The sequence below is a fragment of the Podarcis erhardii genome, assembly GCF_964252035.2.
Source record: "Podarcis erhardii genome assembly, chromosome: 16".
In the NCBI taxonomy this organism is placed as follows: Eukaryota; Metazoa; Chordata; class Lepidosauria; order Squamata; family Lacertidae; genus Podarcis; species Podarcis erhardii.
Genome location: NC_138514.1, coordinates 32,184,350 through 32,211,426, shown reverse-complemented (window position 1 = coordinate 32,211,426; position 27,077 = coordinate 32,184,350). Strand labels below are relative to the sequence as shown.

Below are 27,077 nucleotides of genomic sequence, written 5' to 3'. Positions count from 1 at the left end.
AAACTAGCCTACAGTACAAAGGTAACATTTACCTTTGTTGCCCCGCCCACTTTTGCCTCTGGCCCTACCTACAAGAAGAGATTTGCAGGGTTTTCCTTCCCTGCTCTAAAGCATGGCGTATGTCACCCAGAGGTGAGGCGTATGTCACCCAGAGTTGAGGTGATCTATTAAAGTGTGTTTTTCCGTACAAGTTTCCAAAGGGGTATACAGTTTAATCATGGATTGCAACAACCAAAACACAGTGTGTCCTAAAATATCATATAGCAATTTAATCACAATTCAATAAACCATGACCAGGCTTGCACTGTGCCCTTCTGAAATGTTTTTGCCTAGCTGAAATGTTGTGCTGGGCATGGGATAATGCCTTCTGCTTGACTGGATAGAGAGGGGGGTGTTTGTTTGTTTGTTTGTTTGTTTGTTCATATTGTAAACGACCCTGTGATCTTCGGATCATAAGGCAATTTAATAGTGATTTTAAAAAATACAGCAACCTCTGACTTTCCTATGGCTGGAATGTCCCATACTGTACAGAGGTCCTTCTCTGCCTGTAGCCACAACTTCAATCTTTCTCTCTCACTGGCTGCATTCCAGCTGTGAAACTCTCCCCTCCACCCACCTAACGCACACCAATCTTCAATTCAAGCAGGTGGAGTTGTATCTGGAAGTCAGCAACCAGCAGCCATCAAAAGCCAGCAATGCTCACTAAGCAACTGTTTTTAAAGCAATCGACGCCCATCTTTAGCAAAAGTGCTCAACAAGTCAAGCAGAGAAGGGGGAAAAAGTCCCATCCTTCCTTGACATCCGTAACAATGTCTTCCTATTACGAGATAATTGCCACAAAGTGCACATCTATTTATGTTTATGCCGGGGAAACAAAGCTGACAGAAGCCTCATCAAGCCTTTCAGGTTTGGGAGCCATCTGGACTCTACGCTCGGCCATATGGTCTGAGCTTAAAGGACTTTAATTTGTGTTAAGTTGCAAGGCACACCGAGCGTCTGTCCTCCTCCTCCTCCTCCTCTACTCAGATGCGTTTCTTTCCTAATGGGAAGAAAAGTGGCATTTGCCAGCATCGCTGTTCCCTCTCACTGTCGCACTCTGGGACTAATAAGCAGCTGAAATGCCTTCTGTCCCCGTAGAACCAGTTCACGTGGAGGGGCGGAAGGCAGAGAGCCCCACAGTGGGCGGAACCAGAGCCAAAGATAGGCAGAGCTAACTAAAGCCAGTTTGGCCCACACACCTCCTCCCTCCCAAGCTCCAAAAAGGCAACCCCGAGGCTAAGAAGGAGGAAGCCCCTGGTCTGGTTGCATGTAAGAAAGGGTGAGGTTGGCGGGGCAGTGCTCCATGGTGCAGCTTCTGTAGCCTTATGAGGCTTTGCCCTCGGGTGGGAAAAATATTGCGCCTAGGAAAGGGAAGTGGGAGTCAACAGACACTCAAGGAATAGTTTAGGAGAAAAGGCTTTTATTTCTACCATCCATGAACTGGTAGAAGGAGCAAGTGTGATAAGTCACAAAAAGCATGCACAAGTTCACAATCATGTGCACAAGCATATATACCCATTCCAGATCCCTCCCCCTTTCTCCTCCTTCCAGAGTCCTGCCCCATGAGTTCCTCTGAGCATGAACAGAAAGCTGTCTTGGGACTATTGGACGCTTGGCACCCTTCCTAGGAAAGGGGTTTCAGAGTGTTCAGATATGTTTCAATCTCTTGTTCTGGCATGGTTCCCGGACAGAGAGTAAGTTGCAATGTGGTTCTTTAGCAAGGCCAGAAGGCATCAGAAAGGCCTGAGAAACAATGGACTGTGTTCCCTACCTTTTGTTACAATCTTTTTAGTTACAGCAAGCGGAATGTTTCTGATGCTTAGCTAATGCCTTTCAGCTGCTGAGAAAAATGATTTTGAAAAGCTCTGAGAAGCTTTGAGCCTGCTTTGGTGGGGGGTGACTTCGGGCCTAGGTGAGGTCACCTGTCCTCACCTTCCTTCACTTCCACTTCAAAGAGAAGATAACCAGGACCCCCGTCCCCTGCACACACCCCAAAGCCAGGCTGTCTGGCGCAGTGGTTAAGGTGGATGGTAGAATTGGAAGGGAAGACAAGGGTCGTCTAGCTATTGAGCTGCTCCTTGATGCACTTTGAATGTTGATAGGTATACCATATGGGTTTTGACGTGAATTTACTTTGGTTCTTTTTTATATAATAATAATAATTTATAACAATAATTTATTATTTATACCCCCGCCCATCTGGCTGGGTTTCCTCAACCACTCTGGGCGGCTTCCAACAAAATATTAAAAATACAAAGTTCTTTGATATATGATTGTCCTGTCTCCGATTCCATTTGGAGAAATGGTGTGTTTGGGGAGTGCCTTTTACATCACATTTGCAGTTTCTTAGGTCGAACTAAATTCTACTCCGAAGGGGGAAAGCAATTTCACGCTCACGCTCCTTTACTATTAAGGAAGCAAGCCTACAAACAGTAACATGAGAGTAAGCCAACTTCCCAGTAAACATGCATGGAATTATTATTAATGATAGTCACTGCATTACCAGTTGCATATTCTATGGCTGAGCCATAATATTGCAAATAGGCTCTAGGGCAGAGATCAAAGGAAAACAGTTCCCCCCTCCCCTGTCATACAGAAGGCAGGCAGCGCCCTCTTCAGTCAGCCCAGCTCTTCCATCGATTGTTTCTGCCTGCCTTCGCTCATCCATACTTCTCCTGCTTCTGTTTGCAACTGTTCATCACAAGGCTGTGAAGCGCTCGCGTCCGGCAGGCGTCTCGCGAGGCTTTGCGTTTCCGGTTCCGGGTGCTGCGGGTTGCTAGGGCCTGCTCCGGGTTGCTAAGAGAGGCCTAGCGAAGGCCCGAAGGCGTTATGGCGGGGAGTAGGTTGGAGAAGCTGGGCAGCGTCTTCAGCCGGTGAGGCAAGCTTTGCGGGTCCTCCATTTAGCAATTCGGGGTTATGGGATGGTGAGGAGGGACTGTCGAGGTTGCAGACTCGGGGCGGCTAGTGTAGCGGGCTCGAAGCGAGGTGTCATAAGAGAACGCAAGAAGGGCCCTTTTGGTTGGAAACAAATGTTCTTGTAGCTCGAGTGTGTGTGTGGGGGGGGGGGACCTGCGCGCCCTTCAGATGTTGCTGGACTACAGCTCCCATCATCCCTCACCATGGTCATACTAGCTGGGGCTGATGGGAGTTGGAGTCAAATAGAAATCGAGTGCTACAGATTCACCCCCCCCCAATTTCTTCCTTGCCCTATCTTAGACTGAGGACACCCTAACCTTGTTTTTTGTTCTTTCTTTCATTCTTTCTCTCTCTCTTCCTCTGTATATTCCCTTTTAAAAATACCGCAGCACACGGGACCTGCTACGTTCAGGGGTCATTCCTGAAGCCAAGAAACCCATCTGGTTCGATGTTTATGTCGCTTTTCCTCCGCTGAGGGAACCTCTCTATCGGGAACTTCGTCCGCAATATGGCAAGATCCAAGATGTGGTCCCCCCCATCCTGTACAAGGAGGACGAGATTAGAGCGTAAGTTCACGCCCTCACCTCTGCTACACACATTTCTGCTCTCGTTCATTCATTTGCTGATTGCATCATTATATCCCACATTTTTTCTCTCTCCAAGGAGCTCAAAGTGGTGTATGCCCCCATATAATCCTCACAACAACCCTGTGAGGTAGGTTAGGCCGAGTGGGAGTGTAGCTGGTCCAAGGTCACCCAGTGAGAGCTTTGTGGCCAAGTGAGGATTTGAACCTAGGGGCGGTCTAGCGGTGAAATTGACGGACAGTAGATTCAACATGAAGAAAAGGGCGCCCTTCTTCCTGATACAAGATGTGGTGATGGCAACTAACTGAAGAGGGCTTCACCATGGGAAGTGTTTATTTATTTTGAAAACTACTTGTGTTTTAAAGTGCAACCAAACATATATGCAATAAAAACCATGTAAAAATGGTTAAAAATGGAGATCAGCTAACCATGACTGGAGTTGCTGCTGTTGTTAATTGCCTGTGTAAGGTTGGTAGCATAAAAAGGTTTCCAGCAGAGCTGGACAAATTTTTGGAAGAGGTAAGGCCTATTGGTGACTGTTAACCATGAAGGGCAAATGCCATGTTCACACTCAGAGGTAGTATGCTTCTAGGGACATAGGAAGCTGCCTTATGCAGAGTCATATGCTTAGTACATTCAGGTCTGTCTGCACTGACTGGCAGGTGTCTCTACAGGATTTCAAACAAGGAAAATACCCATCTCTACCTGGAGACTGAACCTGGGGCCTTCTGCATGCAAAGCTCAGGGTCTACCACTGAGCTTTAGCTCTTCCCACAAATGCTGAATATCAATTGTTTTTTTGGGGGGGGGGCTGTTGCCTTTAGGTTCTTGAGCTTCATTGACACATCTGATTTACTACTGTGAAAAGGAGAATGGAGGATTAGATGGCTCTTCTGTTAATTATTCCCCTGTCTTTTAATTCCAAGGAAATTACTGGTCGCTTGGCTGCCTGGTTATATGAGGAAATTCTTGCCTGAGCAGAACTTCTAGTAGGGCACACATCTCAAAAATGTTTGCCACTCTCAGTCTCCTGTGAATAAGTTTGAAGTCTTTAGTGGATGTAACCAGAAATGTCCACTGGAATTTCAAGTATTCCTTGGAATGTAAATATGTTATCTGACTGCTCATCACCCATGCCTGAACCTACATTTAGGAAATAAAAGATTTGTTTAGAACTCCATCCCAAGTGCTTGGAGTAACCAGCAATAGTCTTGTGCAAAATGTTTGTATACACACCTGCATGCTTTATCTAAATCTGTTTTGCCAGAAGGCAGCCAGCCATAAGGCTGTCCTATGTTGGCTAAATCAATAATCAACTTTGGCATTGGTTGGTCAGCAGGGAAGGCAGTTTCATAAGTTGATGCTTATGACCCTATAGAGGATTGGAAATTCTAATCTGAGGTAGGCATGGGGAGGGGGACTATCTTTATTATGGATTAGTTTACTTGCAACCTTTTTGCTTCTGGCTGTACCCACCATTTGCACCCACTACTCACTGATTGTATATAGTCCCCAACAGAATGTGACCTGACTTAATCTTGAAGGGTGTAGGAATCTAGCTCAGATCATGAAGGGGGGGAAACCCTCTAGAAATTACATTTGCTTTATCACTACTGGATCTACATATTTATTGACATTACTGTCTTTATATAGATCAGTCCCAAACTGAAACTTCTTGTCTTATTTATTAGGAAATTTTATAAAGCTTATGGAAATGGTCCAAGAGCCTTTGAACTGTCCAGATTAAACTTCAAATCCACCTGCCAAAGGTAAGTGAACAAACTCTGACATGAAGATTTGCCCCTGAAATGATGGAGGAATAGGGATTCATTTCCCCTGCTTGTTGCTGTTTGACTGGTGATGGGTGCCTTGAATTTCAGGTTTGTTGAGAAATACATTGAACTGCAGAAACAGGGAGAAATCGACGACGACAAACTGTTTGAAGAAACAGGGAAAGCACTCTTGGCCGAGGGACTTCTTTTACGCAGAAAAGTGACAGAGAATGTAAGTATTCCAAAGAGTTGCTCTAAAGGAGAGGCAGGGGCTGAATTAAGTTTTTGAATGGTCTTTGGGGCCTCCGTGTATGAGGGCCATGGACTTGAAGACTGGTGGTTAGAGTTTAGCTTTGGAAATGGCCTTAGTTGGCGATTCTCCAGAGCTAACTTGACAACTAAGTAACCATTGCGTTGAAACCCATACAAGATAAATTTAAAAAGCAGTTTACTACTCAGAGGGTAACCGTGTTTTATTTCTGTCCACTATTGATACACATTTACTTTCACGAATAAGTCCTGATATAACACAGGCAGTTTTAAGGTTACAGTGGTGGTCCTTGTAGCACATTGGTTATCCAGGGGGCACTGTCACATAGAGGAGACCCTTTGGGGTAGAGTAGGGACTGGTGTTCCAATGTTTTGCTTGACTTTGGCCTATAAATGTAGAGCCAAACTAGACAAGACCCAATACACACAGATAAATTGTGTGGGTGCCTTAAAAAAAAAAAAGGAAAGTGTGGGTGTGTGGGATGATCTGGATCAGAATGCTGGTGGGGATTGGTTAAGCCTTTGCTCCCTGAGGAAGGGCCATCACTCAGTGATAGAGCATCCGCTTTGCATGAAGAAGGTCCCAGGGTCAATACTTGGCATCTGCTCATGGGGCTGTGAGAGTTTCCCTGCCTGAAACCCTGGAAAGCTGCTGTCACTCATTGCAGACAAAATTGAACCAGATGGACCAATGGCTCCAGCTCTGTATAAGGCAGCTTCCTATGTTCCTATGCTGTGTTCTGGGTTAAGATCTTCTATTGGCATTAATGGAACCCCCCCCCCCCCTTTTATAAAGCAAAATAGTAGGTGTGGATGCCTCAAGTTAGATCAAGACCACAGTGGCGGACAAAGGGTTTGAAACAAAAACCCTGTCCCAGAGTCTTCACCCACTTACTTCCAAAAACTATTATTTCAGTGGATAACTCTGTGAATAGCATCTCATTTAGTTTGGCCCTAATATCGCTGTCCATAGCTGAGGTCAGTAGTGGAGCAACTGCTTTGCATGCAGGAAGTCCCAGATCCAATTGCCAGCTTTTCCAGGTCGGGTTGTGTAAGATTCCTTGTCTGAAATTCTGGAGAGTTGAGCCAGTCGGTGTAAACAGTTTTGAGCTGCATGGATTAATGGTCTGACTTTGTGTAAGGAAGCATCATGTGCTTTAATTTCCTGATGCTACAGCAGGGGTGGGAGGTCTTCAGCCCTCCATATATTGCTGATCTACACAGGTCGCATCAGCCCTGGCAAGCATGTCCAGTGGCTAGGGATCAGGGGAGTTACAGTTACAGTAACATCTGGAGGGCTGAAGGTTCCCACCCACAAGGATGCTACAGCAACCCTGTAAGGGGCTAGACTCGAGCTGCTGACTCTGTTTCATTCTTGCCTCTGTCTTGTTCATCTGCTTGTAACCTCCAGGTAGCCCAGCAGGCTTCTCTGGAAGCCAGAACCAGGGACCCGATGTTAGAGATGCGACTCCAGAGCATGCTGCAGGAGATGCAGGACGGCAAGCAGGAGCAGGAGCTTGAAACCACAGATGCACCAGAGAAAGGTCCTGCCCCATCCTAAGGGCTCCACATTTTTCAGTTGCCTTGTAAAATAAGGGTTAGATGCCACTGAATGTCTTCTCTGTGGGCATATGACTGGCTGGACTTAGAGACACTTACAAACAAGCGGTTGGCCTTTTTCCATCCACCTCACTATTTCATGTTGTTACACACATTGACTTGCAGCAAATGGATAACGAGGACTTTGTCTCATTGTGACTTGCAATGGCACAGGAGGGGCCAGTCCTGCACACTCATGTGCCTAATATGATGGATTTGATTATTAAAACTTCCTTCAGAAGTGTGTCTTGCCTTGGATGTTTGAGCTTTCAGTTATGCGGTGGGTGAAGGGCTTGTGGAGTCGTCTGGTCACTAGGCTGCTATCCTTTACACTCACTTGGCAGGAAGTCCTATTGAACTCAGTAGGACTGACTCCTTAGTGGATAGGATTGCACTGTGTGATGGATTATAGCAAGAAAGGACAAACTGAAGTTTTGTTTGCATCCTTTTGTGTGTGTGGGGGGGGTCTTTCTCCTTTGCAGAATGTAATTACAGTGGTGCCCCGCAAGACGAATGCCTCGCAAGACAAAAAACCCGCTAGACGAAAGGGTTTTCCGTTTTGGAGGCGCTTCGCAAAACGAATTTCCTATGGGCTTGCTTCGCAAGACGAAAATGTCTTGCGAGTTTTTCCGACTTTTTTTCCCTTTCCCCCCTTTTTCTAAGCTGCTAATCTGCTTATCCGCTAAGCCGATAAGCCGCTAAAAGCAGCTAAAAGCTGCTAAGCCGCTAATAGCGCTAATCCACTAAGCCGTCAATGGGCTTGCTTCGCAAGACGAAAAAACCGCTAGACGAAGAGAATTGCGGAACGGATTCTTTTCGTCTTGCGAGGCACCGCTGTATGGCATATAATATGGACAAAGCTGATGGTTCTAGATGGGCAGAGTGATATCATGGGGACCTCTCCCTCCCCTGTCCAAATCTCAACTGAGTAGGTGACCTTCAGACAGTTGCAGTCTCTTAGGGATGAAGTACAGCAAACCTCTTACAATAACTTGTAATTGCAGATGAATTGCCAGAACACAGCAATAATAATAGCAATAATAATTTTAGTTCGCCCTGCCCTTCTGTTCTTCTTCACCACAGGTCAGTATGTTTTGTTTTGTTTTGTTTTGTTTGTTTGTTTGTTTTTGCAGCTTGTATCCTGAAATCTTTGTGTAAGCAACATGGTTTAAAGCATACTGGAGGTGGGAGGGAATTGGGAACACAAGGAGAGCCCTGCTGGATCAGGCTAAAGGCCCATGTAATCTATCACTGTTCTCCCAGTGACCTACCAGATACCCAAGGGAAACCCATAAGAAGGACATGGGCGTGACAGCACTCTTCCAACTACAATTTCCAGCTACTGACATACTGCCTCTGATAGTACAGAAGCACAGGAAGCTGCCTCATATGGAGTCCGACCCTGGGTCCATTTAGCTCTGCCTTGTCTTCACTGACTGGCATTAGAGCCTTTCCCAGCGCTACCTGGAGATTAAACTTGGAACCTTAAGCACTGCCACTGTGCTTTGGTCCTTCCCCATAAAGATAAAGTAAGATTCCAGTCCTCACAATAAAATATCTGGAGACATGTAAAGAGGGGAAGCTGCCTTACACCAAGCCAGACCCCTGGTCCATCTAGCTCAGCATTCTTTGCATGGATTCAGTGAAGTCTTTCCAGAGACACCTGGGATTTAATCTGGGATCTTCTGCAAGCCACCCAGTGACTATGCCACTGAGTCATGGACCTCCCTTTTTAGTTATGGCGTATGGCGCACTCCCTAAAATTTCCACAGTTGGGGTAGGACATGGTCATTGTGAGTGTTAGTAGCTACTGAGAGCTTTCTCCATGAATTTGTCCTCAGTGTCAAATAAACGCTGGAATTTTTCAAGGGAGGCCAGTCCTGCTTCTCTATTGCCACAGCCTGCAGCTTATAATAAAAATATAATAATAATAATTTATTATTTATACCCTGCCCATCTGACTGGGTTTCCCCAGCCACTCTGGGCAGCTTTCAACAGAATATTAAAATACAATAGTCAGCTTAAACAGAGATCATTATACACCAAGCACACCTAAGCAAATTAAGGCTGTAATGCTATGCATGCTTACCTGGGGTCAGCCCTGTTTGTACGCATTGGGACACCTCAGCACCGAGGATTGTGCTTTCAGTTCTGTTAATTTTAAAACTGGACTCCTATGTTATTCAATCCAGCACCATCTTTTTTCTCCCTTTGCCTCCACTCCCTGCTTTTGTGTTTCTGTTCATCCTGACTGAAGAAGGGTTTTGTGAAACCCATAAAGTTTTTTCCACTTCTTTTAGCTCTTCAGTTGGTTCTAATAAATGGTATTGCTTGGCTTTGTATTTTGCAAGGAGGCAGGGATTTTACCTAACTGGCCAAATTGCCAACCAAATTGCAGCTGTCTTCTTAAACCTGATAACTAAATGGAAAACGCTTGCCGTATCTCTGGGGAACATGTTGGCTCCAGCAAACCTCTGGTGCAAAGGAGCCCCATGGAGCCCCATCTCGGTTTGCACAGTGTACCCAGATGGTTGAATTTAGGGAATGTTCCCTGCCCTCATCTCTTTCTTCAGTGTTTGAGCTACTGGGAATGCTGCTAACTAAACACTTGTTCTAAAATTAAAATTGACTTGGAGAAGAAGTCCCAAGGAATTTGACTCGTCCAAGGCTGGAGCTGTCATCTTGGCTGCCGGTTTTATGATCATGGCTTGGCTTGACACGTTGCCACCTCTCAAGAGAAGCCGCAGCCATTGGGCCTGCCGCCGGAGGGGAGAGAGGCATGATGGTGTTCCGTGTAGTTAGTAATGTGGTCCAATTAACTGGAAAGATTTGAAATGCCTAAGTGAACAGCCAAGCTAAATGAGCTGGCAGGGGTCAGGACTTGCTGCTGATGAGGGCGGTTTGTTGGCTCTTCTGTGGCAACAGAGATGGGGAAAGAGTTGCTTGTTTCTCTCCCCCCCCCCCCCCCAGCCACCCTTTAATTTTAAAGGCAGCTTCCAGAATTGGAAATAGCTTTTTGGAATCTAAGTTGCTTGTTGGCTGACCTCAATACCAAAGAACACATCAGTTGGGGTAGTGGCTGCCAGGCAAGCTCAAGTCTCTCATTTCCTCCAGCTGGCTGGGAAGGGGGGCAATCTTTGGGGGTTCACCTTTTGAATACACAATGTGATTTGCTAGTATCTTTCACATTAAAAAGGAAACAGCTCAGAAGGAAACCATGTGTCTAATCCTCCTTTTCTGTTGGGTGAGTCCTTTGTACTCTGGGCTCTGTCGTCCTTAGTGACCTTACAGAAGCTGGAGTATTTTTTAATTAAAAGGTTGTAAGCAAAACCCCCAAGGGTGACCTATTTACTTATTTATCAAGCATTTACCTTCCAGCTGTTAGCAAAAGGTCACTAGCTTCAGCTGATGCTTTAGGAGTTATGAGTGTGTGTGCTTTTTAAAATTCATTCCCCGCTTTTTTCTTTTTCTTTAGCTTAGATGAGAAAGATGCTTGATCAGTCACTCCACTAACCTTGGGGTGGGTTTTTTTCTTTCTCTTTTTGAATGCATGCAACATTCCTTGCCAATAATGATGTTGACTTTTAGGATGCTGTGCCTGCCTAACATACAGGGACAAAAAAAGAGTGTGTTTCTCATTGGTGTTTGTTTCCACAAAAACCAAACAACCGGCTAGTGATTATGGCCAATAATGAGATATTGATTGTTTTGCAAATGTCACTGCTGGAAGGGCAGCCGTGCTGGCAAGCAACATTGCCGGTTATGCTTCAATCCACTTGGTGGCACTGTAGGGTTTGCCATGACAGTCTGTTAATTTCTGTTTTTATATACAGTACCATGTTTTCAAGGAGCAGTGTCTCCCCTCCCCAATAAATCCACAGGTCTATATTAGATTTATTTAAATTGTTCAATTAACAGTTTTTAAATACCATGAAGCACATCTGTTTTATTGTTTGTTTATAACCTGCCTTTTTAATGAATGTATTTGAGGTGGCTTATATACAATCAAAATACTAGATAGGCGGCCGTATAAGTACAGTGTGTGCGTGCATGTGCATAAAGCATTTCCAATATTTATCTAATTTTAAAACATTATAGCCAGAGGTGAAAATGTGAATTCTAACCCTTCTGGCAATTAACAGGCGTGCACAATTTGCACATAGTTCTTTATGCGCAGACACCATTGGAAGGAATCTGCTAGTTGAGGTCCGCACCAAGTTCTTTTGCTTTGGCTGCACAGAGTCCCTGTTTTGTGAATTAAAATTTGATACACATCCCAACAATCTATCTACATTATTGGGGTGCTTCCATGTTTAAATGCACACACAGAACCCATGCTGCCTTGTATAATTTTGCCCTGAACTGAAGGTCGCAGGGGCAAGAGCAAAGGGAGAGCCAGTGCAGTTAGAGTGTTGTATTAGAACCTGGGAGGTCAAGGTTCAAAACCCCCACTTAGGGACCTTGGGTGACCTTGGGCCAGTTAATGGAGGGAGGGGAGAACCATGTACTCTGCCTTGTGCTCCTTGGAGGAGAGGTAAGATATGCATGCATTAAATCATAACAACTTGGAAAATCTATTCATGACTTTAAGACTTGGAATGCAAGGCCTGTAGCTGAGTGTTAAGAGTGTCTTCTTTGCAAGTAGAAGGTCCAAGGTTCATTCCCCAGCACTTTTAAGTGGGGCTGGGAAAGGTGTCCTGTCTGACATCCCAGACAGCTGCTGCCAGTCAGTGTTGAAAATGTACACCACACGCAACAGTGGTCTGCCTCTGTATAAGGCAGCTGTATTTCCTTCTGGGCAACTTTTCAAAGGGGGTCATAGTCTAGTGGTGGGTGGTGCTAGAGACAGCAAGTGGGTGGCGTATAGTTTTTGCCTTTGTTCCATTGGCCAGTTTTCTACACACCTTTCTCTATCCTCCATCTAGACAAGCAAGAGGCATCATCACAGTTCAAAGACACATTTCAGCCGACAAAAACAGTCCAAGGAAGTTGCAAAGAGAGCCAGCAGAACAGGGGTCAGCAACCTTTTTCAGCAGGGGGCCGGTCCACCGTCCCTCAGACCTTGTGGGGGGCTGGACAATATTTTGAAAAAAAATGAATGAATACCTATGCCCCACAAATAACCCAGAGATGCATTTTAAATAAAAGCACACATTCTACTCATGTAAAAACACGCTGATTCCCGGACTGTCCGCAGGCTGGATTGAGAAGGTGCTTGGGCCGCATCCAGCCCCCGGGCCTTAGGTTGCCTACCCCTGCAGTAGAAGATGTGGCTTGGAAAGGGGAGGGTCCTGGAGCCCCAAGGGTCAGATAGAGAGTCTTGGAGGGCTGCATTTGGGGTTTGAGGTTCCCCACTTCCGTTTAAGCACACATGGTTAGGTGTTGGAATAATTTCTGAGAATATAGTACAGTGGTGCCCCGCAAGACGAACGCCTCGCAAGACGGAAAACCCGCTAGACGAAAGGGTTTTCCGTTTTGGAGGCGCTTTGCTAAACAAATTTCTCTATGGGGTTGCTTCGCAAGACGAAAAAATCTTGCGAGTTCCCGCGGGTTTTCTTGCTTTTTTTCGCCCTTTCCCTAAGCGCTAAGCCGCTTATCAGCTGTTCCGCTGATAAGCCGCTTCTCAGCTGATCGCTAAAAGCTGCTAGACCGCTAATAGCGCTAATCCGCTAAGCTGTCAATGGGCTTGCTTCGCAAGACGAAAAAACCGCTATACGAAGAGCCTCACGGAACGGATTCTTTTCGTCTTGCGAGGCACCACTGTAATTCATTATTTAGGGCCCAGCCCTGCCCTGCCAGTCACATGCATATGTCACCTCATTCAAAATCCAGTTTTGTGGAAGTCACTGGAACCATCCTTTTTCAAGCTAAATACTGAGCATGGCAGAGAATGAGCTGATGGGAGTTATAGTGCAAAACCTCTGAAATGCACCTGCTTTGCTAAGGCTTGTTGGTCTAGATCAGGCATGGGTAACATCCATAGCCCTCCTGATATCGCTGGACTCTGTTCTCATCATCCCTGACCATTAGCCGTGTTCTCTGTTGTTGACGGAAGTTGAAGCTCCCATGTGCTGAGATGGCAGTGCGAGAATCAGCTTTCATGATGGTTTGCATTGTCAGTTCTAGCCTGCCACTACATTGGATAATGAGATCCTTCATCGGGAAACCATTTAAGTAAAAACAACAGGCCCTCCCCTGGGATATGTAATGGGAAGGGAGCTTAATATAGTATGTAATAAGAGGGCCTGTCTTAATCTTGCACGAAACAAGGAGCTGAGATCTCTCTCTCTGTGTGTGTGTCTCAATTCACTTAAAATTCCCAGTCTAAGACCCATGGTGATGTGGAGGCGGGCAAGATGTCTGTCTTTTCGGGGGGCATAAAGGAAGCTTTCCATCCAAGTCTGCGGCTCTATAGCTAATGAGCAGAGCGGGGCTTTATCTGTCTCTAGAATCCTATACCCCATTAAGAGAGCACCCAGTTGACCTTTGTGGGCTAAATTGCTGGTGACCTCCTTCCTGGAAGCTAACCAAAAGGGATATGATCACGAGCCCCACACGAAGCTTCTGGCAAGCTTCATCAGAACACATTGTGAGCCAGCCAGTTAACAGTCAGTGGCAAGAGGTCAGCTTCTCGCTTCCACCATATGCCTCGAGGCACAATGGAGCTTTAAAATAACATCCTCTCATTTAAACGCTTCAGAGCAGGAATGAACTCTGTCACCCCCTTCTGCCTCCTCCCCAAATGGCATTCAGATGGGCCTCTGCTTCTCAAAGGTTTCCCAAATTTCTGATAGCTGAGGCACCCTTTGCTCCGCTGAAAAGACGTCCTTTGGAAGCACACAAGGTTCACCCACGTTCCAATAGTGCTTTATAGCCCCGTCACTGATCTGGTTATGCCTCCTAATCAGAAGCCAGTGTCTCTATAGGAGGGACAGTAGTTATTAAATTGCATCTAGTGCTAGGACAAAGCAGAATTAAATTGCATCCAGTGGTGAATGCATCTACAACAAAAGAACGTCTATTCTAAAAACATTCTAAAATCAGCTGTCAATCTCACTGGAAGGAACCAAGGCCAGAGCAGTGTATCATACAGAGATGCAACAGGCAGCCTTCTGAGGGCGAGCGATTCTGTCTTGACTTTGCTTGGGAACAAATGGGTCATTTAATCCTAAACAGTACCATCCACATACAGGAGGAAAAGTATAAAAGTATCAGCAGGCTTGGGAGAACTCGCAATTTTATGGAAATATTAAAAAAAAAACCCTTTATTGGGGTGGGGGTCTCCCAAGGGAGTCAGGAACCTGGAAAACATTTCAGCTACAACTGAGCATGCTCACTAGCCACAGACTGCTGACTGGCGGCAAGGGAGAGAAGTATGTAATGGAACAGTCAACACTGCAACATTATGTTATAGGTTGTCATACCTGATACAGAACTAATCCTACCCTGGAAGAGGCTGATTGGAAGAAACCAAGGGAAGAGCAGTTAATCATACAGAGATGCACTGGCAAACATCCTCTGTGCATTGAAACATAGGGGTTACCATTTGTTGTTAGGAATAGGATTGCTGTTGAAAAGATTTGATGTGAGAAGGAATTTGAGGCTAACAGAGGGGAATACGTTCTGGCAGCTTCTGTTTTATTGCGAAAAGATTGCTGGCTGTGTTCCTCAACAGCTTTAAGTGCCGCCAGATATTTGTCTGAGGTAAGATATCTAATAGGTCATTAGGGGATACAGACATTAATTGGAATAATTTACACTTTCCTCTTCTAGGAGACCAGGGCATTTAGTAATACAAATGTATATCTCTGTGTGTGTGTGTGTGTGTGTGTGTGTGTGTGCATACATGCACACACTTATAATATTTATTAGAGCTGCAACGTTTAGTCAATTAAAAATCTTGCTGACTTAAAAAAGCCTCCGACTAACAAAGTACCAGTGTTTTGTTCTGTTTCGAATAGTTGCTTTTGTAAGTACTTATAAATCCATAGGTGGCAGACAGGAAGGGACATTCCTACTTCTCTCACACAGGAGGGAATACCTTTCCTGTGACTGTTCCTGCTATGGCACTTACGTCCATCATCTTAAAAACAGAGGGATGTTCTCTCTCCGTGATACACACCACCCATTTCAATAATCTTGGGAACTGTAGTTTGTTAAGTGTGCTGGAAGCTGTAGCTTTGTGAGGCGTAAACTACAGTTCCCATGGTTATTGTGGGTGGGTGGGAAGGAACGTGCTTTAAATGTGTGGTTTGTAGGCAACATTACTCTGAGTTAAATGGTAGCTCATTAAAACCAAGGCAATAGAAATGTGGAACATTGAGTGATATTGATTGATTGATTGATTGATTGACAAACATTGCTTCCCTGATGGAGTTTGGTGCCTTGAGAATATTTAACCCAGGGCTTGATTATGGCAGGCCTCTGCATCAGTGCATGCTGAGCTGTATGTTAAACACTGGGATAGTTTCTTGGAAACCAGTCCCTTTTGGTAAAACTTCCTCAGTTGGGATGGGAGGGACAGGAGAGCAAACAAGGAGTGCACCCCCTTCTGCATACTCCTCCTCCCTGCTTTGCACCCACGCTGTGATGGAACAAGCATGTGTCGATCATTTGGGAGGCAATCCACAGGAGCTTCTCAGCTTGCCTTGTCCTCCCCCCCCCCCTCGTGTGCCTCCGCCGCTGAGCATACTGCAAGCTCATTCTGCTGTGCGCTAATGCTATTATCCTCCCGAAATTAAATATCAGGCCCAAACCTATAATGTTTCACAGGGTGGGAATTGGGGTTATATATTCCTGGGTAGAAGCTACCTTCTATTTCAGTCATAGCATTTAATTATGATTGGTATGTTAGTGCCCACCAGAGCATAACAAATTGTCATTATGTTATTCTGCTGAGTCTAATTTAATTGGCAAGTTGTCACAAAAGCAATTATCCGTCATTTATTTTGTTGCCATAACCACATCTTGGAGAGCACCTGCTGTCTGTGATGTGGGGCGGTCGGGCGGGAAAGGATCCCCTAAGTTCCCCCCAGTCCTGGATTCCTTCCACTTTCCCCAGCGCGAGAGGCCTTTCCTTTGTTCCTTTTCAGTTTGGCGTTTAAAAATTTGTGTCCTGGTCTAGAAGATGTGACATCCTTTTGCTTAAAAAGTGCATGGCGTTGAGGGAAAATAGGAAATTGGGGAATGGCCCAACCGTGGGGCAGCAGGGTGTGGGAATCAGCCTGAACAGCGTTTGGATTAACCAACTAGCTCTGCTCTTCTTGCTATTCGCTTTACTATTTTATTTATTGACAGTGAATAAGTGAATATATTTTGCCATTCTACTTGGTGCCCATGGAATACCACAAATAATACTTCAAGTGACACCAATTTAAACTGCCGGTGTAAATAAGAGCTCTAAAAATGCAGCGGTCACAACACTCTCTGTGTGCCTGGACTTTGTCTTCCTATCAGCCAGAGCTTTTCCCATGGACCAGAGCAGTGCAGAGTGGGTCAGGCAAGATCTATGGAAGTGCTTTTCGTTTGTATCCCACCCAGTGGTAACACCAATCTATCAAAAAACAGCAAAACCCTAGGAAAACTAATAGTTTTAAATTTGTTCTTTCACGAATACATTGTGATCTGCAATTGGCTTTGCAATAGGGTGTCAGATCTTGTAAATGGCTAAAGGTTTTAAGTGGTATATAAATTTTGTTAAATAAATTGATACTTAAAAAAAAGATGGAAGCAGAAATACAGTGGTACCTCTGTTTTTTAATGTAGTCAGTTCTGGAAGACTGTTCGAGTTCTGAAATCTTTGAAAACCGAGGTGCAAAAGGTGGCCTGCAAATTTAATGGAGAAAATTGAAAACAACTCAGCAGAAGCCATTTGACTTCCGAGGCACATTCGAAAATGGAAGCATTTACTTCTGGGTTTTTGGTGTTCGAAAACTGAAACGTTTGACTTCCGAGACGTTTGACAACCAAGGAACCACTGTACTGATAGGGCAGGGTTTGCTTGCCTTACTCCATATGTGCTGTTACAAGTACCACATAACACTCATTCCACACAAAGTAATAAGAAACCATTATTTCGGTGTGGCAGCACCTACTCTTTGGAACTACCTATTGACATCAGGCAGGTGCCTTCACTGTACAGTTTTTGGGACCCACTGAAAAGGTTTTTCAGTAGGAAAGTCTATCTAGACATGCAGAAGCTGAGATTAAAACACACATCTTTTTAGCCTATTGTTGACTTCAATTCTGCTTAGAATATTTTCAACAGTCTTTTATTAATACTTTGAAGGGGTTTTTGTGGACTGCTTTTAGGTTTTATTACAGTCAAAATTTGTTAAACATCTAAGGCCATGGGTAGGAAACCTGTGCTCATCTAGATATTGCTGGACTCCAACTCCCATCAGCCCCAGCCAACATGGCGAGTGGTCATGCATGATGGGAATTGTAGTCCAGCAAACATCTGAAGGGCCATGGAGGTTCCCCACATTTGATCTAGGCATTTTATGAACATAACACACTTGGTTACATTACTCGTGACACAAAGGGGGCTTTCTCGCTGCCCTGTATGTGTAATTCCTCCTTCAGAAAGCCTCTATTTGATGCTAACACTTATTAAGAAAGCTGAACCCTCCCTTGCCCTTAGATTTTTCTCTCAGAAGTGAACCGCACTTGAGGGAAAAAATTCTGCAGCCACAGAGTATGAAGAAATTGTTGTGATGTAGGGTTTGTGATTTCAGCTCTCTTGACATAATACGCTGGAGACAGTTCTCTAGTAACACTTCTTTATTAAAGCAACAAGACTGAGACCTGAGGAGGGGAGAGCTACATTTATAGGGACAGGGAACTAGCTAGAAAGGATACAGTAGCTCAGGAATGTGGCCCTTCTTTTGCTGGCATTGGTGATCCCTTGAGCCACTGCGAAGAACTCAAAGCGTTCGACGTAGTCTTCCCACGTGTGGGGCTCTGATGGCTGGAAGGGCTCCAATACCCTTGGACTCTCCATTGTCCTGTGGGCAGGGTCGTCTTCTCAGCTGGCCAGTGAGTCTTGTTCTTAGCTACAATCCGGACTCTGAGGCAGGGCTGCGTTTAACCGCTCCTCAGCATTCCGGATCCCATCCTCGTCGCCAGTTGTTGTGACGTGGGGTTTGTGATTTCAGCTCTCTTGACATAATATGCTGGAGACGGTTCTCTAGTAACACTTCTTTATTAAAGCAACAAGACTGAGACCTGAGGAGGGGAGAGCTACATTTATAGGGACAGGGAACTAGCTAGAAAGGATACATTTTGGAGGGAACAATATCAGGCAATCACAGTCCTGCCTTTTGGAGGAAACCAATAAGACAGAGGATCCAAATACAACAGCTTAAATGAACCAATAGTAGCTGTACCCTCTGGAACCAAAAGGCAGTTACTTTACCCTAATGCAAATACAGACAATAATAATACAGATATAAAATCCTTTGACTCAATACACAACAGAAATAAGATGGAGAAATGGTTTAGATCCCTTTAACATGTGTGCCATTTGATGAAAAAAACCCACAAACACCAGAGTACGCTGCCTCACTCCATGCTTTATATTTGAATGGTGTAGAAGACAAGTGAACAAACAAACATGGCTGCTGCCATCATGTCAAGCTCAAATTAAAATGTCTGAGGAAAATTTAATGGCTTTAGTCAAATGTTTAAAATTATTGCTGAAATAGTACTTGAATGGAGTAGACAAGTGAACAAACAAACATGGCTGCCACCGTCATGTCAAGCTCAGATTAAAATGTCTGAGGAAAATAGAACGGCTTTTGTAGAATGTTTAAATTACCGTTGAAGTAACCTAACAGGCTTTGGGGAGGGAGGGAACTGGTGGCTGCAGTTGGGGGGAAAGATGTCACCTCATACACAGAGTTCCCTTTTGCCCTGAACCCTTTTCCGTGCGCAAAAAAAAAATGGTTGCATTGAGCCGGCAGAATATGTTTCGTGCGAGCGAGAAGAGAAAGGGGGATCTCAGCCCTGATTGTAATGGCTTGGTAGGAAATTAAAGCTGATCTCCTGGCTCTTCAGAAGAGCTCGCATCTTCCTGATGGGCTCTGATTCCGCATTACTGAAAGGGCTTGATTATTATTCCGTGCAAATGAGAAGTAATTCCACCAAAGCCAGAATGGCTGCTTTTTCTGTGGACTTTGCTCCTAGCATAGTTAAATAAATGCTTGGTGGTGCCTCCTTCCGGTCTACATTGCAAATTACTGAGGCCTTAATTGCGTCCTCCCCCCCTCCAAATTTGGGCAAATTAGTCTGTGTTTGTGTGGCTCCAACTTTTAGCTTGAAATTGTTGGTGTGGATTGTGCCATTGTGTCTGGAGGCACATTACTAGGTTTTGGTAATTCGTGCTCCGGTAGCCTCCCAGTTGGATTACTGCAATGTGTTGCACTTGGGGCTGCCTTTGAAGATAGTCCAGAGTTTAACTGCTGCAGAATATGGCTGCCATGATTTTAACTGGAACCACAGGCATCATGAACACATTAATGTGTCCTTTCTGGCTTTCTGATTGTTTCCAGGCTCAATTCAAAGACTTGGTTTTGACCTATAAACTCTGCAGAGATCGAGACCTTGATACCTGGCGGACCACTTCTTGCCCTTGTCCTAAAATAGTAAACAGAGGTCCTTCTCCAAGAATCGGGTTAGCCTGAGATATGGAGGGTGCCATACGGGAGGAAGGCTTTGCTGTCCATAGAGGGGTTTGCTTGATGTTCATGCTGCTGTATTTTCTGTGCCAGGCAAAGACTTTTATTCTCCCAGGTCTTTTAACATAATCTTAAATATCTATTTTGCCATCTGTAGAACTTCTAAAGAATGTGTAGGTTAGCGTTACCGTATTTAAAAAAGTGAAAATCTGGACAGAAAAGTCATTGGGTTTTTTAATAATCTCTCAAAAAATTGAAGATTTCCAGCTATTTTTAAGAGAAATCACCAAAAATGACACTGCCAACATGGGTTGCCATACGTCCAGATTTTCCTGGACATTTAAGCAATTTCTGCCTGGACACTGTTTGTGACAGCCAATTGCTGGCTATGTTCAGGAAATTTTGGACGTATGGCAATCCTAGTGTAGGTGATCTTTTGAACTATTTAATTTATTTTGTCTTTGTGGTTGAAGGTGGTGGGCTGTTTTAGTTTTTGTGGTATTCTTTTAGCTATTTCAAAGTGTAAAGTCATCTGCTATTACTTCTTATTGGGGTTTTAAGGGATTAAAAAAAAAGAATTTCCATGTTATTTTTTTCTGTATTTATCTACTATATATTGTGGGAAGTGGTTGGTCTGTCTGTCTGTCCATCCATCTATCTGTTCTCTATATGTTTGGCCTCCTCTTGAGAGACCATTGTCATGAGGGTTTCTGAGGTGGGGGCAGCAGTCGTTATTGACATTTGGACACTAGCTGCCATTTTGAACCAACATGGCGGATTAAAATGTGACTTTGGCTTGACTTCGCCAAACTCAAAAATTATACTATCCATTTAAAAATCACATTTCTTTGGGTTTTTACAAATTCCTGGGCACTCCCCACTAGTTATAATCTTCAGGTCACCTAGGGGTCCCCTCCCCATGTTTTAGGCATATAAATAAGTCCAGATGGCACTGGACTTATTTATATCTAGGTGCAGTCATGAGTTCACTGTGTCCTGTTATTGTAAGAGTCAATTAAGTTTTTGTCTATCTTCCTTTGTCCTCTAAGCCTTTCATGATAGCATTCCATTTTATAATTATTATTCCTTTCTCCCCACCACCTTTAGTTTCATTATGATGCAGATAGGAGGTGATTATGTTTTAAGAACATAAGAAGAGCCTGCTGTTTCAGGCCAGTGCTCATCTAGTCCAGCATCCTCACAGTGACCAGCCCGATGCCAATGGGAAGCCTAAAAGCAGGACATGAACACAACAGCACTCTTCTCATGTGCAATTCTGAGCATTCTGCCTCCGACAGTTGCAGTAGAGCATAGCCACCATGACTAGTAAGTAGCCTTTGGGTTGTATTCAGCCAAGTTACATTCATAGACCCATTGGAATGAGCAGACTGGTTAGTCATGCACATTTGTTTCAATGGGGCTGCTCTAAGTAGGATTAAGATTAGCCCAGCCCAGCCCGTCATTAGCTTTATCTTCCTTTATTTTGCCTTCTCTTTAAGCCAAGTTGATGGCCGTCACTACTTCTTGTGGGAGCAAGTTTCAGAGTTTAGCAATGTGCTAGGCAAAGTAATTGATGCTTTTGAATTATGGTGCTGGAGGAGACTCTTGAGAGTCCCAAGGACTCTCTGATCAAACCTATCCATTCTGAAGGAAATCAGCCCTGAGTGCTCACTGGAAGGACAGATCCTGAAGCTGAGACTCCAATACTTTGGCCACCTCATGAGAAGAGAAGACTCCCTGGAAAAGACCCTGATGTTGGGAAAGATGGAGGGCACAAGGAGAAGGGGACAACAGAGGACGAGATGGTTGGATAGTGTTCTCGAAGCTACCAGCATGAGTTTGACCAAACTGCGGGAGGCAGTGGAAGACAGGAGTGCCTGGCGTGCTCTGGTCCATGGGGTCACGAAGAGTCGGACACGACTAAACAACAACAACAACAGGCAAAGTAATACTTTCTTTTGCTTGGTCTGAATCTTCCAGCATTCAGTTTCATTGGATGGCTCCAAGTTTTAGTGTTAAGAGAGAGGGAGAAAACCTTTTTTCTATGTGTTTTCTCTATGACATTTCATTGCAAAATACACCATCATTTCCTTTTTTGGTGCAGGAGAGATATCTTGCATCTGCTGCCAGTTTCATTGAAACTTCATGTCTCCCTCCGTCCCCCTGGAGTTCTATAAAAAGAAATGCTAGGAATTCTATACTATTTTTGTTTTGAAAGCTAAAGAGGTAAGCTGCTTTGATAGCTGAACATGGGGCTTGCCTCTTCAGCTTCCTGAAATGCTAACGTTGCTTCAAAATGTGATTGGAATTCTGGGGGTTCAGAACAAATGAATAAATTGCTTCCTTGCATTGACTAGCTTTGTTTTGATTTTTGCTAACATTGTAGAGATATTTTCAATACAGACGGGTGGGTCTTGCCTGTATATTCCTCTTCCCATTTGTGTTCTTGTTCCCAAACCTTTCACTATCCTAGCTCCTCTTTGCATTATGAAGAATTCTAATAAATCCAGTGCAAAGATGTTCAGAACAACACATCATTCTAACCTCCCTCCCCTTAAAAAATAAATTCTGATAAATAGTGGTTGGCTATATGTATTTGTGCCAGAGAGGGGGCGGGGAAGAGGGTTAAAATTTCCTAGCCTTCTTTTTTTCTCTCATTACTTCAGATTTGATTATTTTCTAAACCAAGGAAATAGCCTAAGACCACGATTTATTCATCAGACACGCGTTGGGGTGATGTAATTCTGAATTGCAAGCGAGGCAGGGGCACCAGATCAGTATAATTCATTTCTCTCTTTCCGACACCAGCCCTCCTGCTGTAAAATCTGCACAGCGCTCTCCCTGCAGAGAAGCTTAATTGTTTCACCTGAGGGGGGGCGGTGGCTTTCCTGTCCCTTTTTATGCAGGAGCACTCACTTTCAGAGGAGCATCTGCTCCTGTCAATGTGTTTATTATCCCAAAACCTTCTCCTCTGGTTTGCATCGCAGCTTAAAAATGTTAAGAAGTTTGCTGCTGCTAGCCTCAGTCAATAGCTCACAAGTAATATTCAGATAAACCAGCCTCTCTGGATCCAATTCTTATGCTGCACAGATGATGATGGTCTGTGCTCGCAGTAGTATCAGGGTGGTTATATGCGACCCTGCGTGTTGTTTGCGCCAACAAAAGTTCTGATACAGACACAACAGACTTGTTTCCAGTCAGTGCACGTCCTGTAGCTTCCTTCTGAAACCCTGTAACTTTTCGTGCCGCAAATGTTCCAGGTTATTTTTTTTGTCTCACGCTGTTGTGCTGTAGCGCACGAGTGCCCTTCCAGCCGGCAATAATGCAGTAACATTGGGGAAACATCGTTTGACGCAACCATGTGTAACCACTTTGTAAACAAATCACAGTGAATGCTCATTAAACAGCTGATGTCATCTAACCTCCCTACACACTTTCTGCAAATAAATCAGGATGAACGCTCCATAAACGGGTCTTCGAGAAGCAACCAGAATGTCATTTCTGGCTGAGGAGTGCACTGGGACTACATGTCCCAGCATCCCTGGCGAGAAATCAGGACCAGGTCCAGGGGGTGGGTTTCCTCTGATACCCTGCTGGGCTGACCTGGCAGTGAATGCAGCGGACAGCAGCAACTATTGGGTGACAGAGGGCCAGCGTTTGAACTTTCCACAATGTCCCAGAGTAAGGCTACTTCAGGGGTATTGTGGGAAAATTAAAATGGCATCTAGAACCAGTTACCGGCTGCTGTTCAGAGCACTGGGCTGCAGTGAAAAAATAAAAGGGGCCCCCAGGGTCTTAGCAGCTGCCTAAGGATGTCAGAGACGCGGGTGGCGCTGTGGGTTAAACCACAGAGCCTAGGGCTTGCCGATCGGAAGGTTGGTGGTTCGAATCCCCGCGACGGGGTGAACTCCCGTTGCTCAGTCCCTGCTCCTGCCAACTTAGCAGTTTGAAAGCACATCAAAGTGCAAGTAGATAAATAGGTACCGCTCTGGCGGGAAGGTAAACGGCATTTCCGTGCACTCCTCTGGTTTGCCAGAAGCGGCTTAGTCATGCTGGCCACATGACCCGGAAGCTGTACGCCGGCTCCCTTGGCCAATAAAGCGAGATGAGCACCACAACCCCAGAGTCGGTCACGACTGGACCTAATGGTCAGGGGTCCCTTTACCTTTTAAGGATGTCAGAGGCTGACATCTGCCTTGTAGGAAGGTGATGCTATTTGCATCATTTCCCACCAGTAAAGGTAAAGGGACCCTTGACAATTAAGTCCAGTCGCAGATGGCTCTGGGGTTGTGGAGCTCATCTCGCTCATTTCCACCAGTAGAGGGGGCTAAAGATTAGGATAACAGATGGAAGGTGTGGCAAACTTACCTGAGTAAAGAGTAGGAATGAAGGAGAAATTTAGGGCTTGTCCACATTTCTGCCAGGCCTAGAATGTGTGGGTCTGATTGGTTTTCCTCTTGATCCACATTTTCTAGGCATGGGTCTTATCAGTTTTCTCCTTGCCACGCTCCTTTCCCAGGGAGATCTCGCTCTTTTGTGCTAAATCGGAGCAAACATAAATCTGGAGAAACCCTGAATTGCTGTTTGTTCCAGTTGAGTGCTAAAGAGTGGGTTTTCCGTGGAGGGAAGCAGCAGGACAAGAGGAAGTGCAGATAAGCCCTCTGTTGGCATTTTAATTTGAACCTACCTAATTCACACTTACTGGGCCAAAACATGTACTGAAACACACCTGTCTTTCAAAATCCGTAGTTCTCTGAATTTTGTAATGTAGTTCACTAAGCAAAACTTGATTGCAGCTGCATTTTAAAAAATTGTGTACATTAGGAGAAAGTGTGCAAAAAGGGTATGCATTAGAGAAAATAGCATACAAAAAAATTAGGGGGAATTGCTTGCAAAAATGTCTGTTGGGAGAAATGCTGATAATATTTAATGAGGACTTTTTCCCTTTCTTTTTCTTTTAAATGCAAACTGATGCAGAAATTTAGCAAACTGAATTCAAGAATGGAAAAATGAGAAACTGAAAGAGCTACTCTGAGCCCCCCACCCCCAGACCTGGCCCACAGAGCTTGCAAAGGTTGGTCCCTTTTCTTGGACATATGCTTCCTCCTGTTTCTAAGTATGTTGGGCCTTGGCGAGAGACGTCTTCTCTTTGAAACGGCTCTGCTATTTTTAACATAGTTATTCATCCCCATCAGCATTTTGGATGGAAGGAGACTGAACAATAGCAGCCGCCACAAATATAAGACAGGGTGTGGAGGGTGAAATCCAGGAGTGGGAGGCAGGCAGGCAGGTTGATCATGGAGAAGAGCTTTTCCCATTTCCTGTAATTTGTCTTGACAGGTCAATTCTATTGTTGCTGAGCGGGAAAAAATGTGATTATGAGAGGCGCGTTTGCTGCTGTTGTGATTCCCACCCCCCGACCCCCTGATTAGGCTTCTGTTTAATGTGGCAAATAAATAAATAAATGAAGTGTAGAACATAGCTATTCTCAAGAGCCAGCTCCTTGGGAATCCTGCCCTAACCAGGAAAATGCTATAAAAAAATTCCTTCCAGTAGCACTAAAGAGACCAACTAAGTTTGTTCTTGGTATGAGCTTTCGTGTGCATGCACACTTCTTCAGATACACTGAAACAGAAGTCACCAGACCCTTATATATAGTGAGAAGGTGGGGAGGGGTATTACTCAGAAGGGTGGTAGGAATGTGTGATTGCTGTCAATATCCTGGATCAGCCAGGCTGCAGAGCAAGGTGATCAGATCCCTTCTCATGTTACATCTGGACGCATCCACGCCATATATCTAGCGCCCATGGATTATGCCGAAGAATCCTACGAATGTACTTTAAGGGCAGTGGGAATTATAGCAAGCTCTGAAGGGTAAACTGCGGTTCCCAGGGGTCTTTGGGGGAATCAAAATATGTTAAATGTGCTTTCAGCTTATGGGTGTGATGTGACCTGTAATAATTACTTTGCTTCAGTAGTGGTCATAGTCACAATCTAGGGAGTTACAGAGTGGCAAGATGATGGATTCTAAGCCATGATTCTAAGTTACTGTCCACTAGGGCAATGTTCCACCTATATGGTCAGAGGCATTATGTCTCTGAATTCCAGTTGCCAGGATTCACGGGAGGAGAGGTTGGACTCATGTCCAACTTGTAGGCTTCCCATAGGCATCTGGTCATCCACTGTGAGAACAGGATCCTGGGCGGGAAGAGTCACTGGCCTGATCCAGCAGGCTCGCCTTACGTTTTTATGACTGTGATAGGGAACTCTGTATAGTTCCAGGGTGTCATGGGCCAGGAGTTGGCTTCCGACAGAAGGTGAAGTGACTCCAGCTGCAGCTGATCAGCCTTCTTGCTCCTGATGAGAACCAGCTGGCTCCAGCTTTCTTAAGCAGGGTTTCCAGCCTCAGTCAGTTGCTGGGAACAACCAGGGCCTTGCAGAGCCAGGCAGAGGCCCGGGCCAGGTAGATAATGTGCCCCCCCCTTCTTTACTCTGGGGATAACTGAAGTCTTATAAATAAGTAAGTATATAAATAATTTTCACAAAAGTTATGCTGACAAATAATTTTATTTCAAGGCTTGAACTGTATCTGCAGATAAAGACAAAATGGAAAATATAGATAAATATGCTGACCAAGGCCCCCTTTGGAATTGGAGGCCCGGGCCAAGTGGCCCATATGCCCCCTCCCCTCTGTCTGGGCCTGGAAACAACATTTGTCATTCCTGGCCAGACCTTGCTGCTTCTTGTGACCTTAGAGCCTCGGCTTTCTTGACCCCCAGATCATCTGACTATGTGATCATTCCTGACCTTAGGACTAGACTGAACCTTGTATATGGACTCTGCCTACAGGCAAGTACCTCCCCCTGAGACTCCGCCAGTTGGCTGGCTTCTCCCTTCACTGAGCTCTCCAGTTGTTGGGCTTTTCCAGATGACGCGTTAGTTGCACATTCATTCTGATACGCTTGTGCAGAGGTTATATGACAAGGAACATTCATCCTGATTTCATTCTGATTTGCTTGCATGGTGGTTGTATGCAACTTCCAGTTGATCAGCTGTTTATGTCAAGGGAAAATGGCTAGGCCTAGACTTTGGTCAAGAAAACTGCTTATATGACAGGGGATGGGAAGGGTGATAAAGAAAATAGGAAGGTTCCGAGAACATACAGTCTGTTCTGTAATCACAAGGATATTATTTAAGCTGATTAACATGTTTTGAGCTTG

General features: G+C 44.8%; 1 protein-coding gene and 2 long non-coding RNA genes across 3 annotated transcripts in view; all 3 read left to right on the top strand.

The window, feature by feature from the left end:
• Positions 1-2,754: 2,754 nt before the first annotated feature.
• MRPS23 (mitochondrial ribosomal protein S23) lies at positions 2,755-7,424 on the top strand. Its single transcript, XM_081843666.1, has 5 exons — positions 2,755-2,912; positions 3,345-3,521; positions 5,231-5,308; positions 5,420-5,543; positions 6,993-7,424. The coding sequence occupies exons 1-5, from the start codon at positions 2,869-2,871 to the stop codon at positions 7,140-7,142; spliced, it is 573 nt and encodes a 190-aa protein (XP_081699792.1). The 5' UTR covers positions 2,755-2,868; the 3' UTR covers positions 7,143-7,424.
• A 599-nt stretch (positions 7,425-8,023) lies between these two features.
• Positions 8,024-27,077, top strand: part of LOC309331462 — a 199,477-nt gene continuing 180,423 nt past the window's right edge. The window contains exons 1-2 of the long non-coding RNA XR_014151864.1: positions 8,024-8,229; positions 8,264-8,923. This is a non-coding gene — a long non-coding RNA (uncharacterized lncRNA). The remainder of the gene's footprint in view (positions 8,230-8,263; positions 8,924-27,077) is intronic.
• LOC309331448 lies at positions 18,663-25,401 on the top strand. Its single transcript, XR_014151848.1, has 3 exons — positions 18,663-19,853; positions 20,965-21,183; positions 24,835-25,401. It is a non-coding gene; the product is annotated as an uncharacterized lncRNA (long non-coding RNA).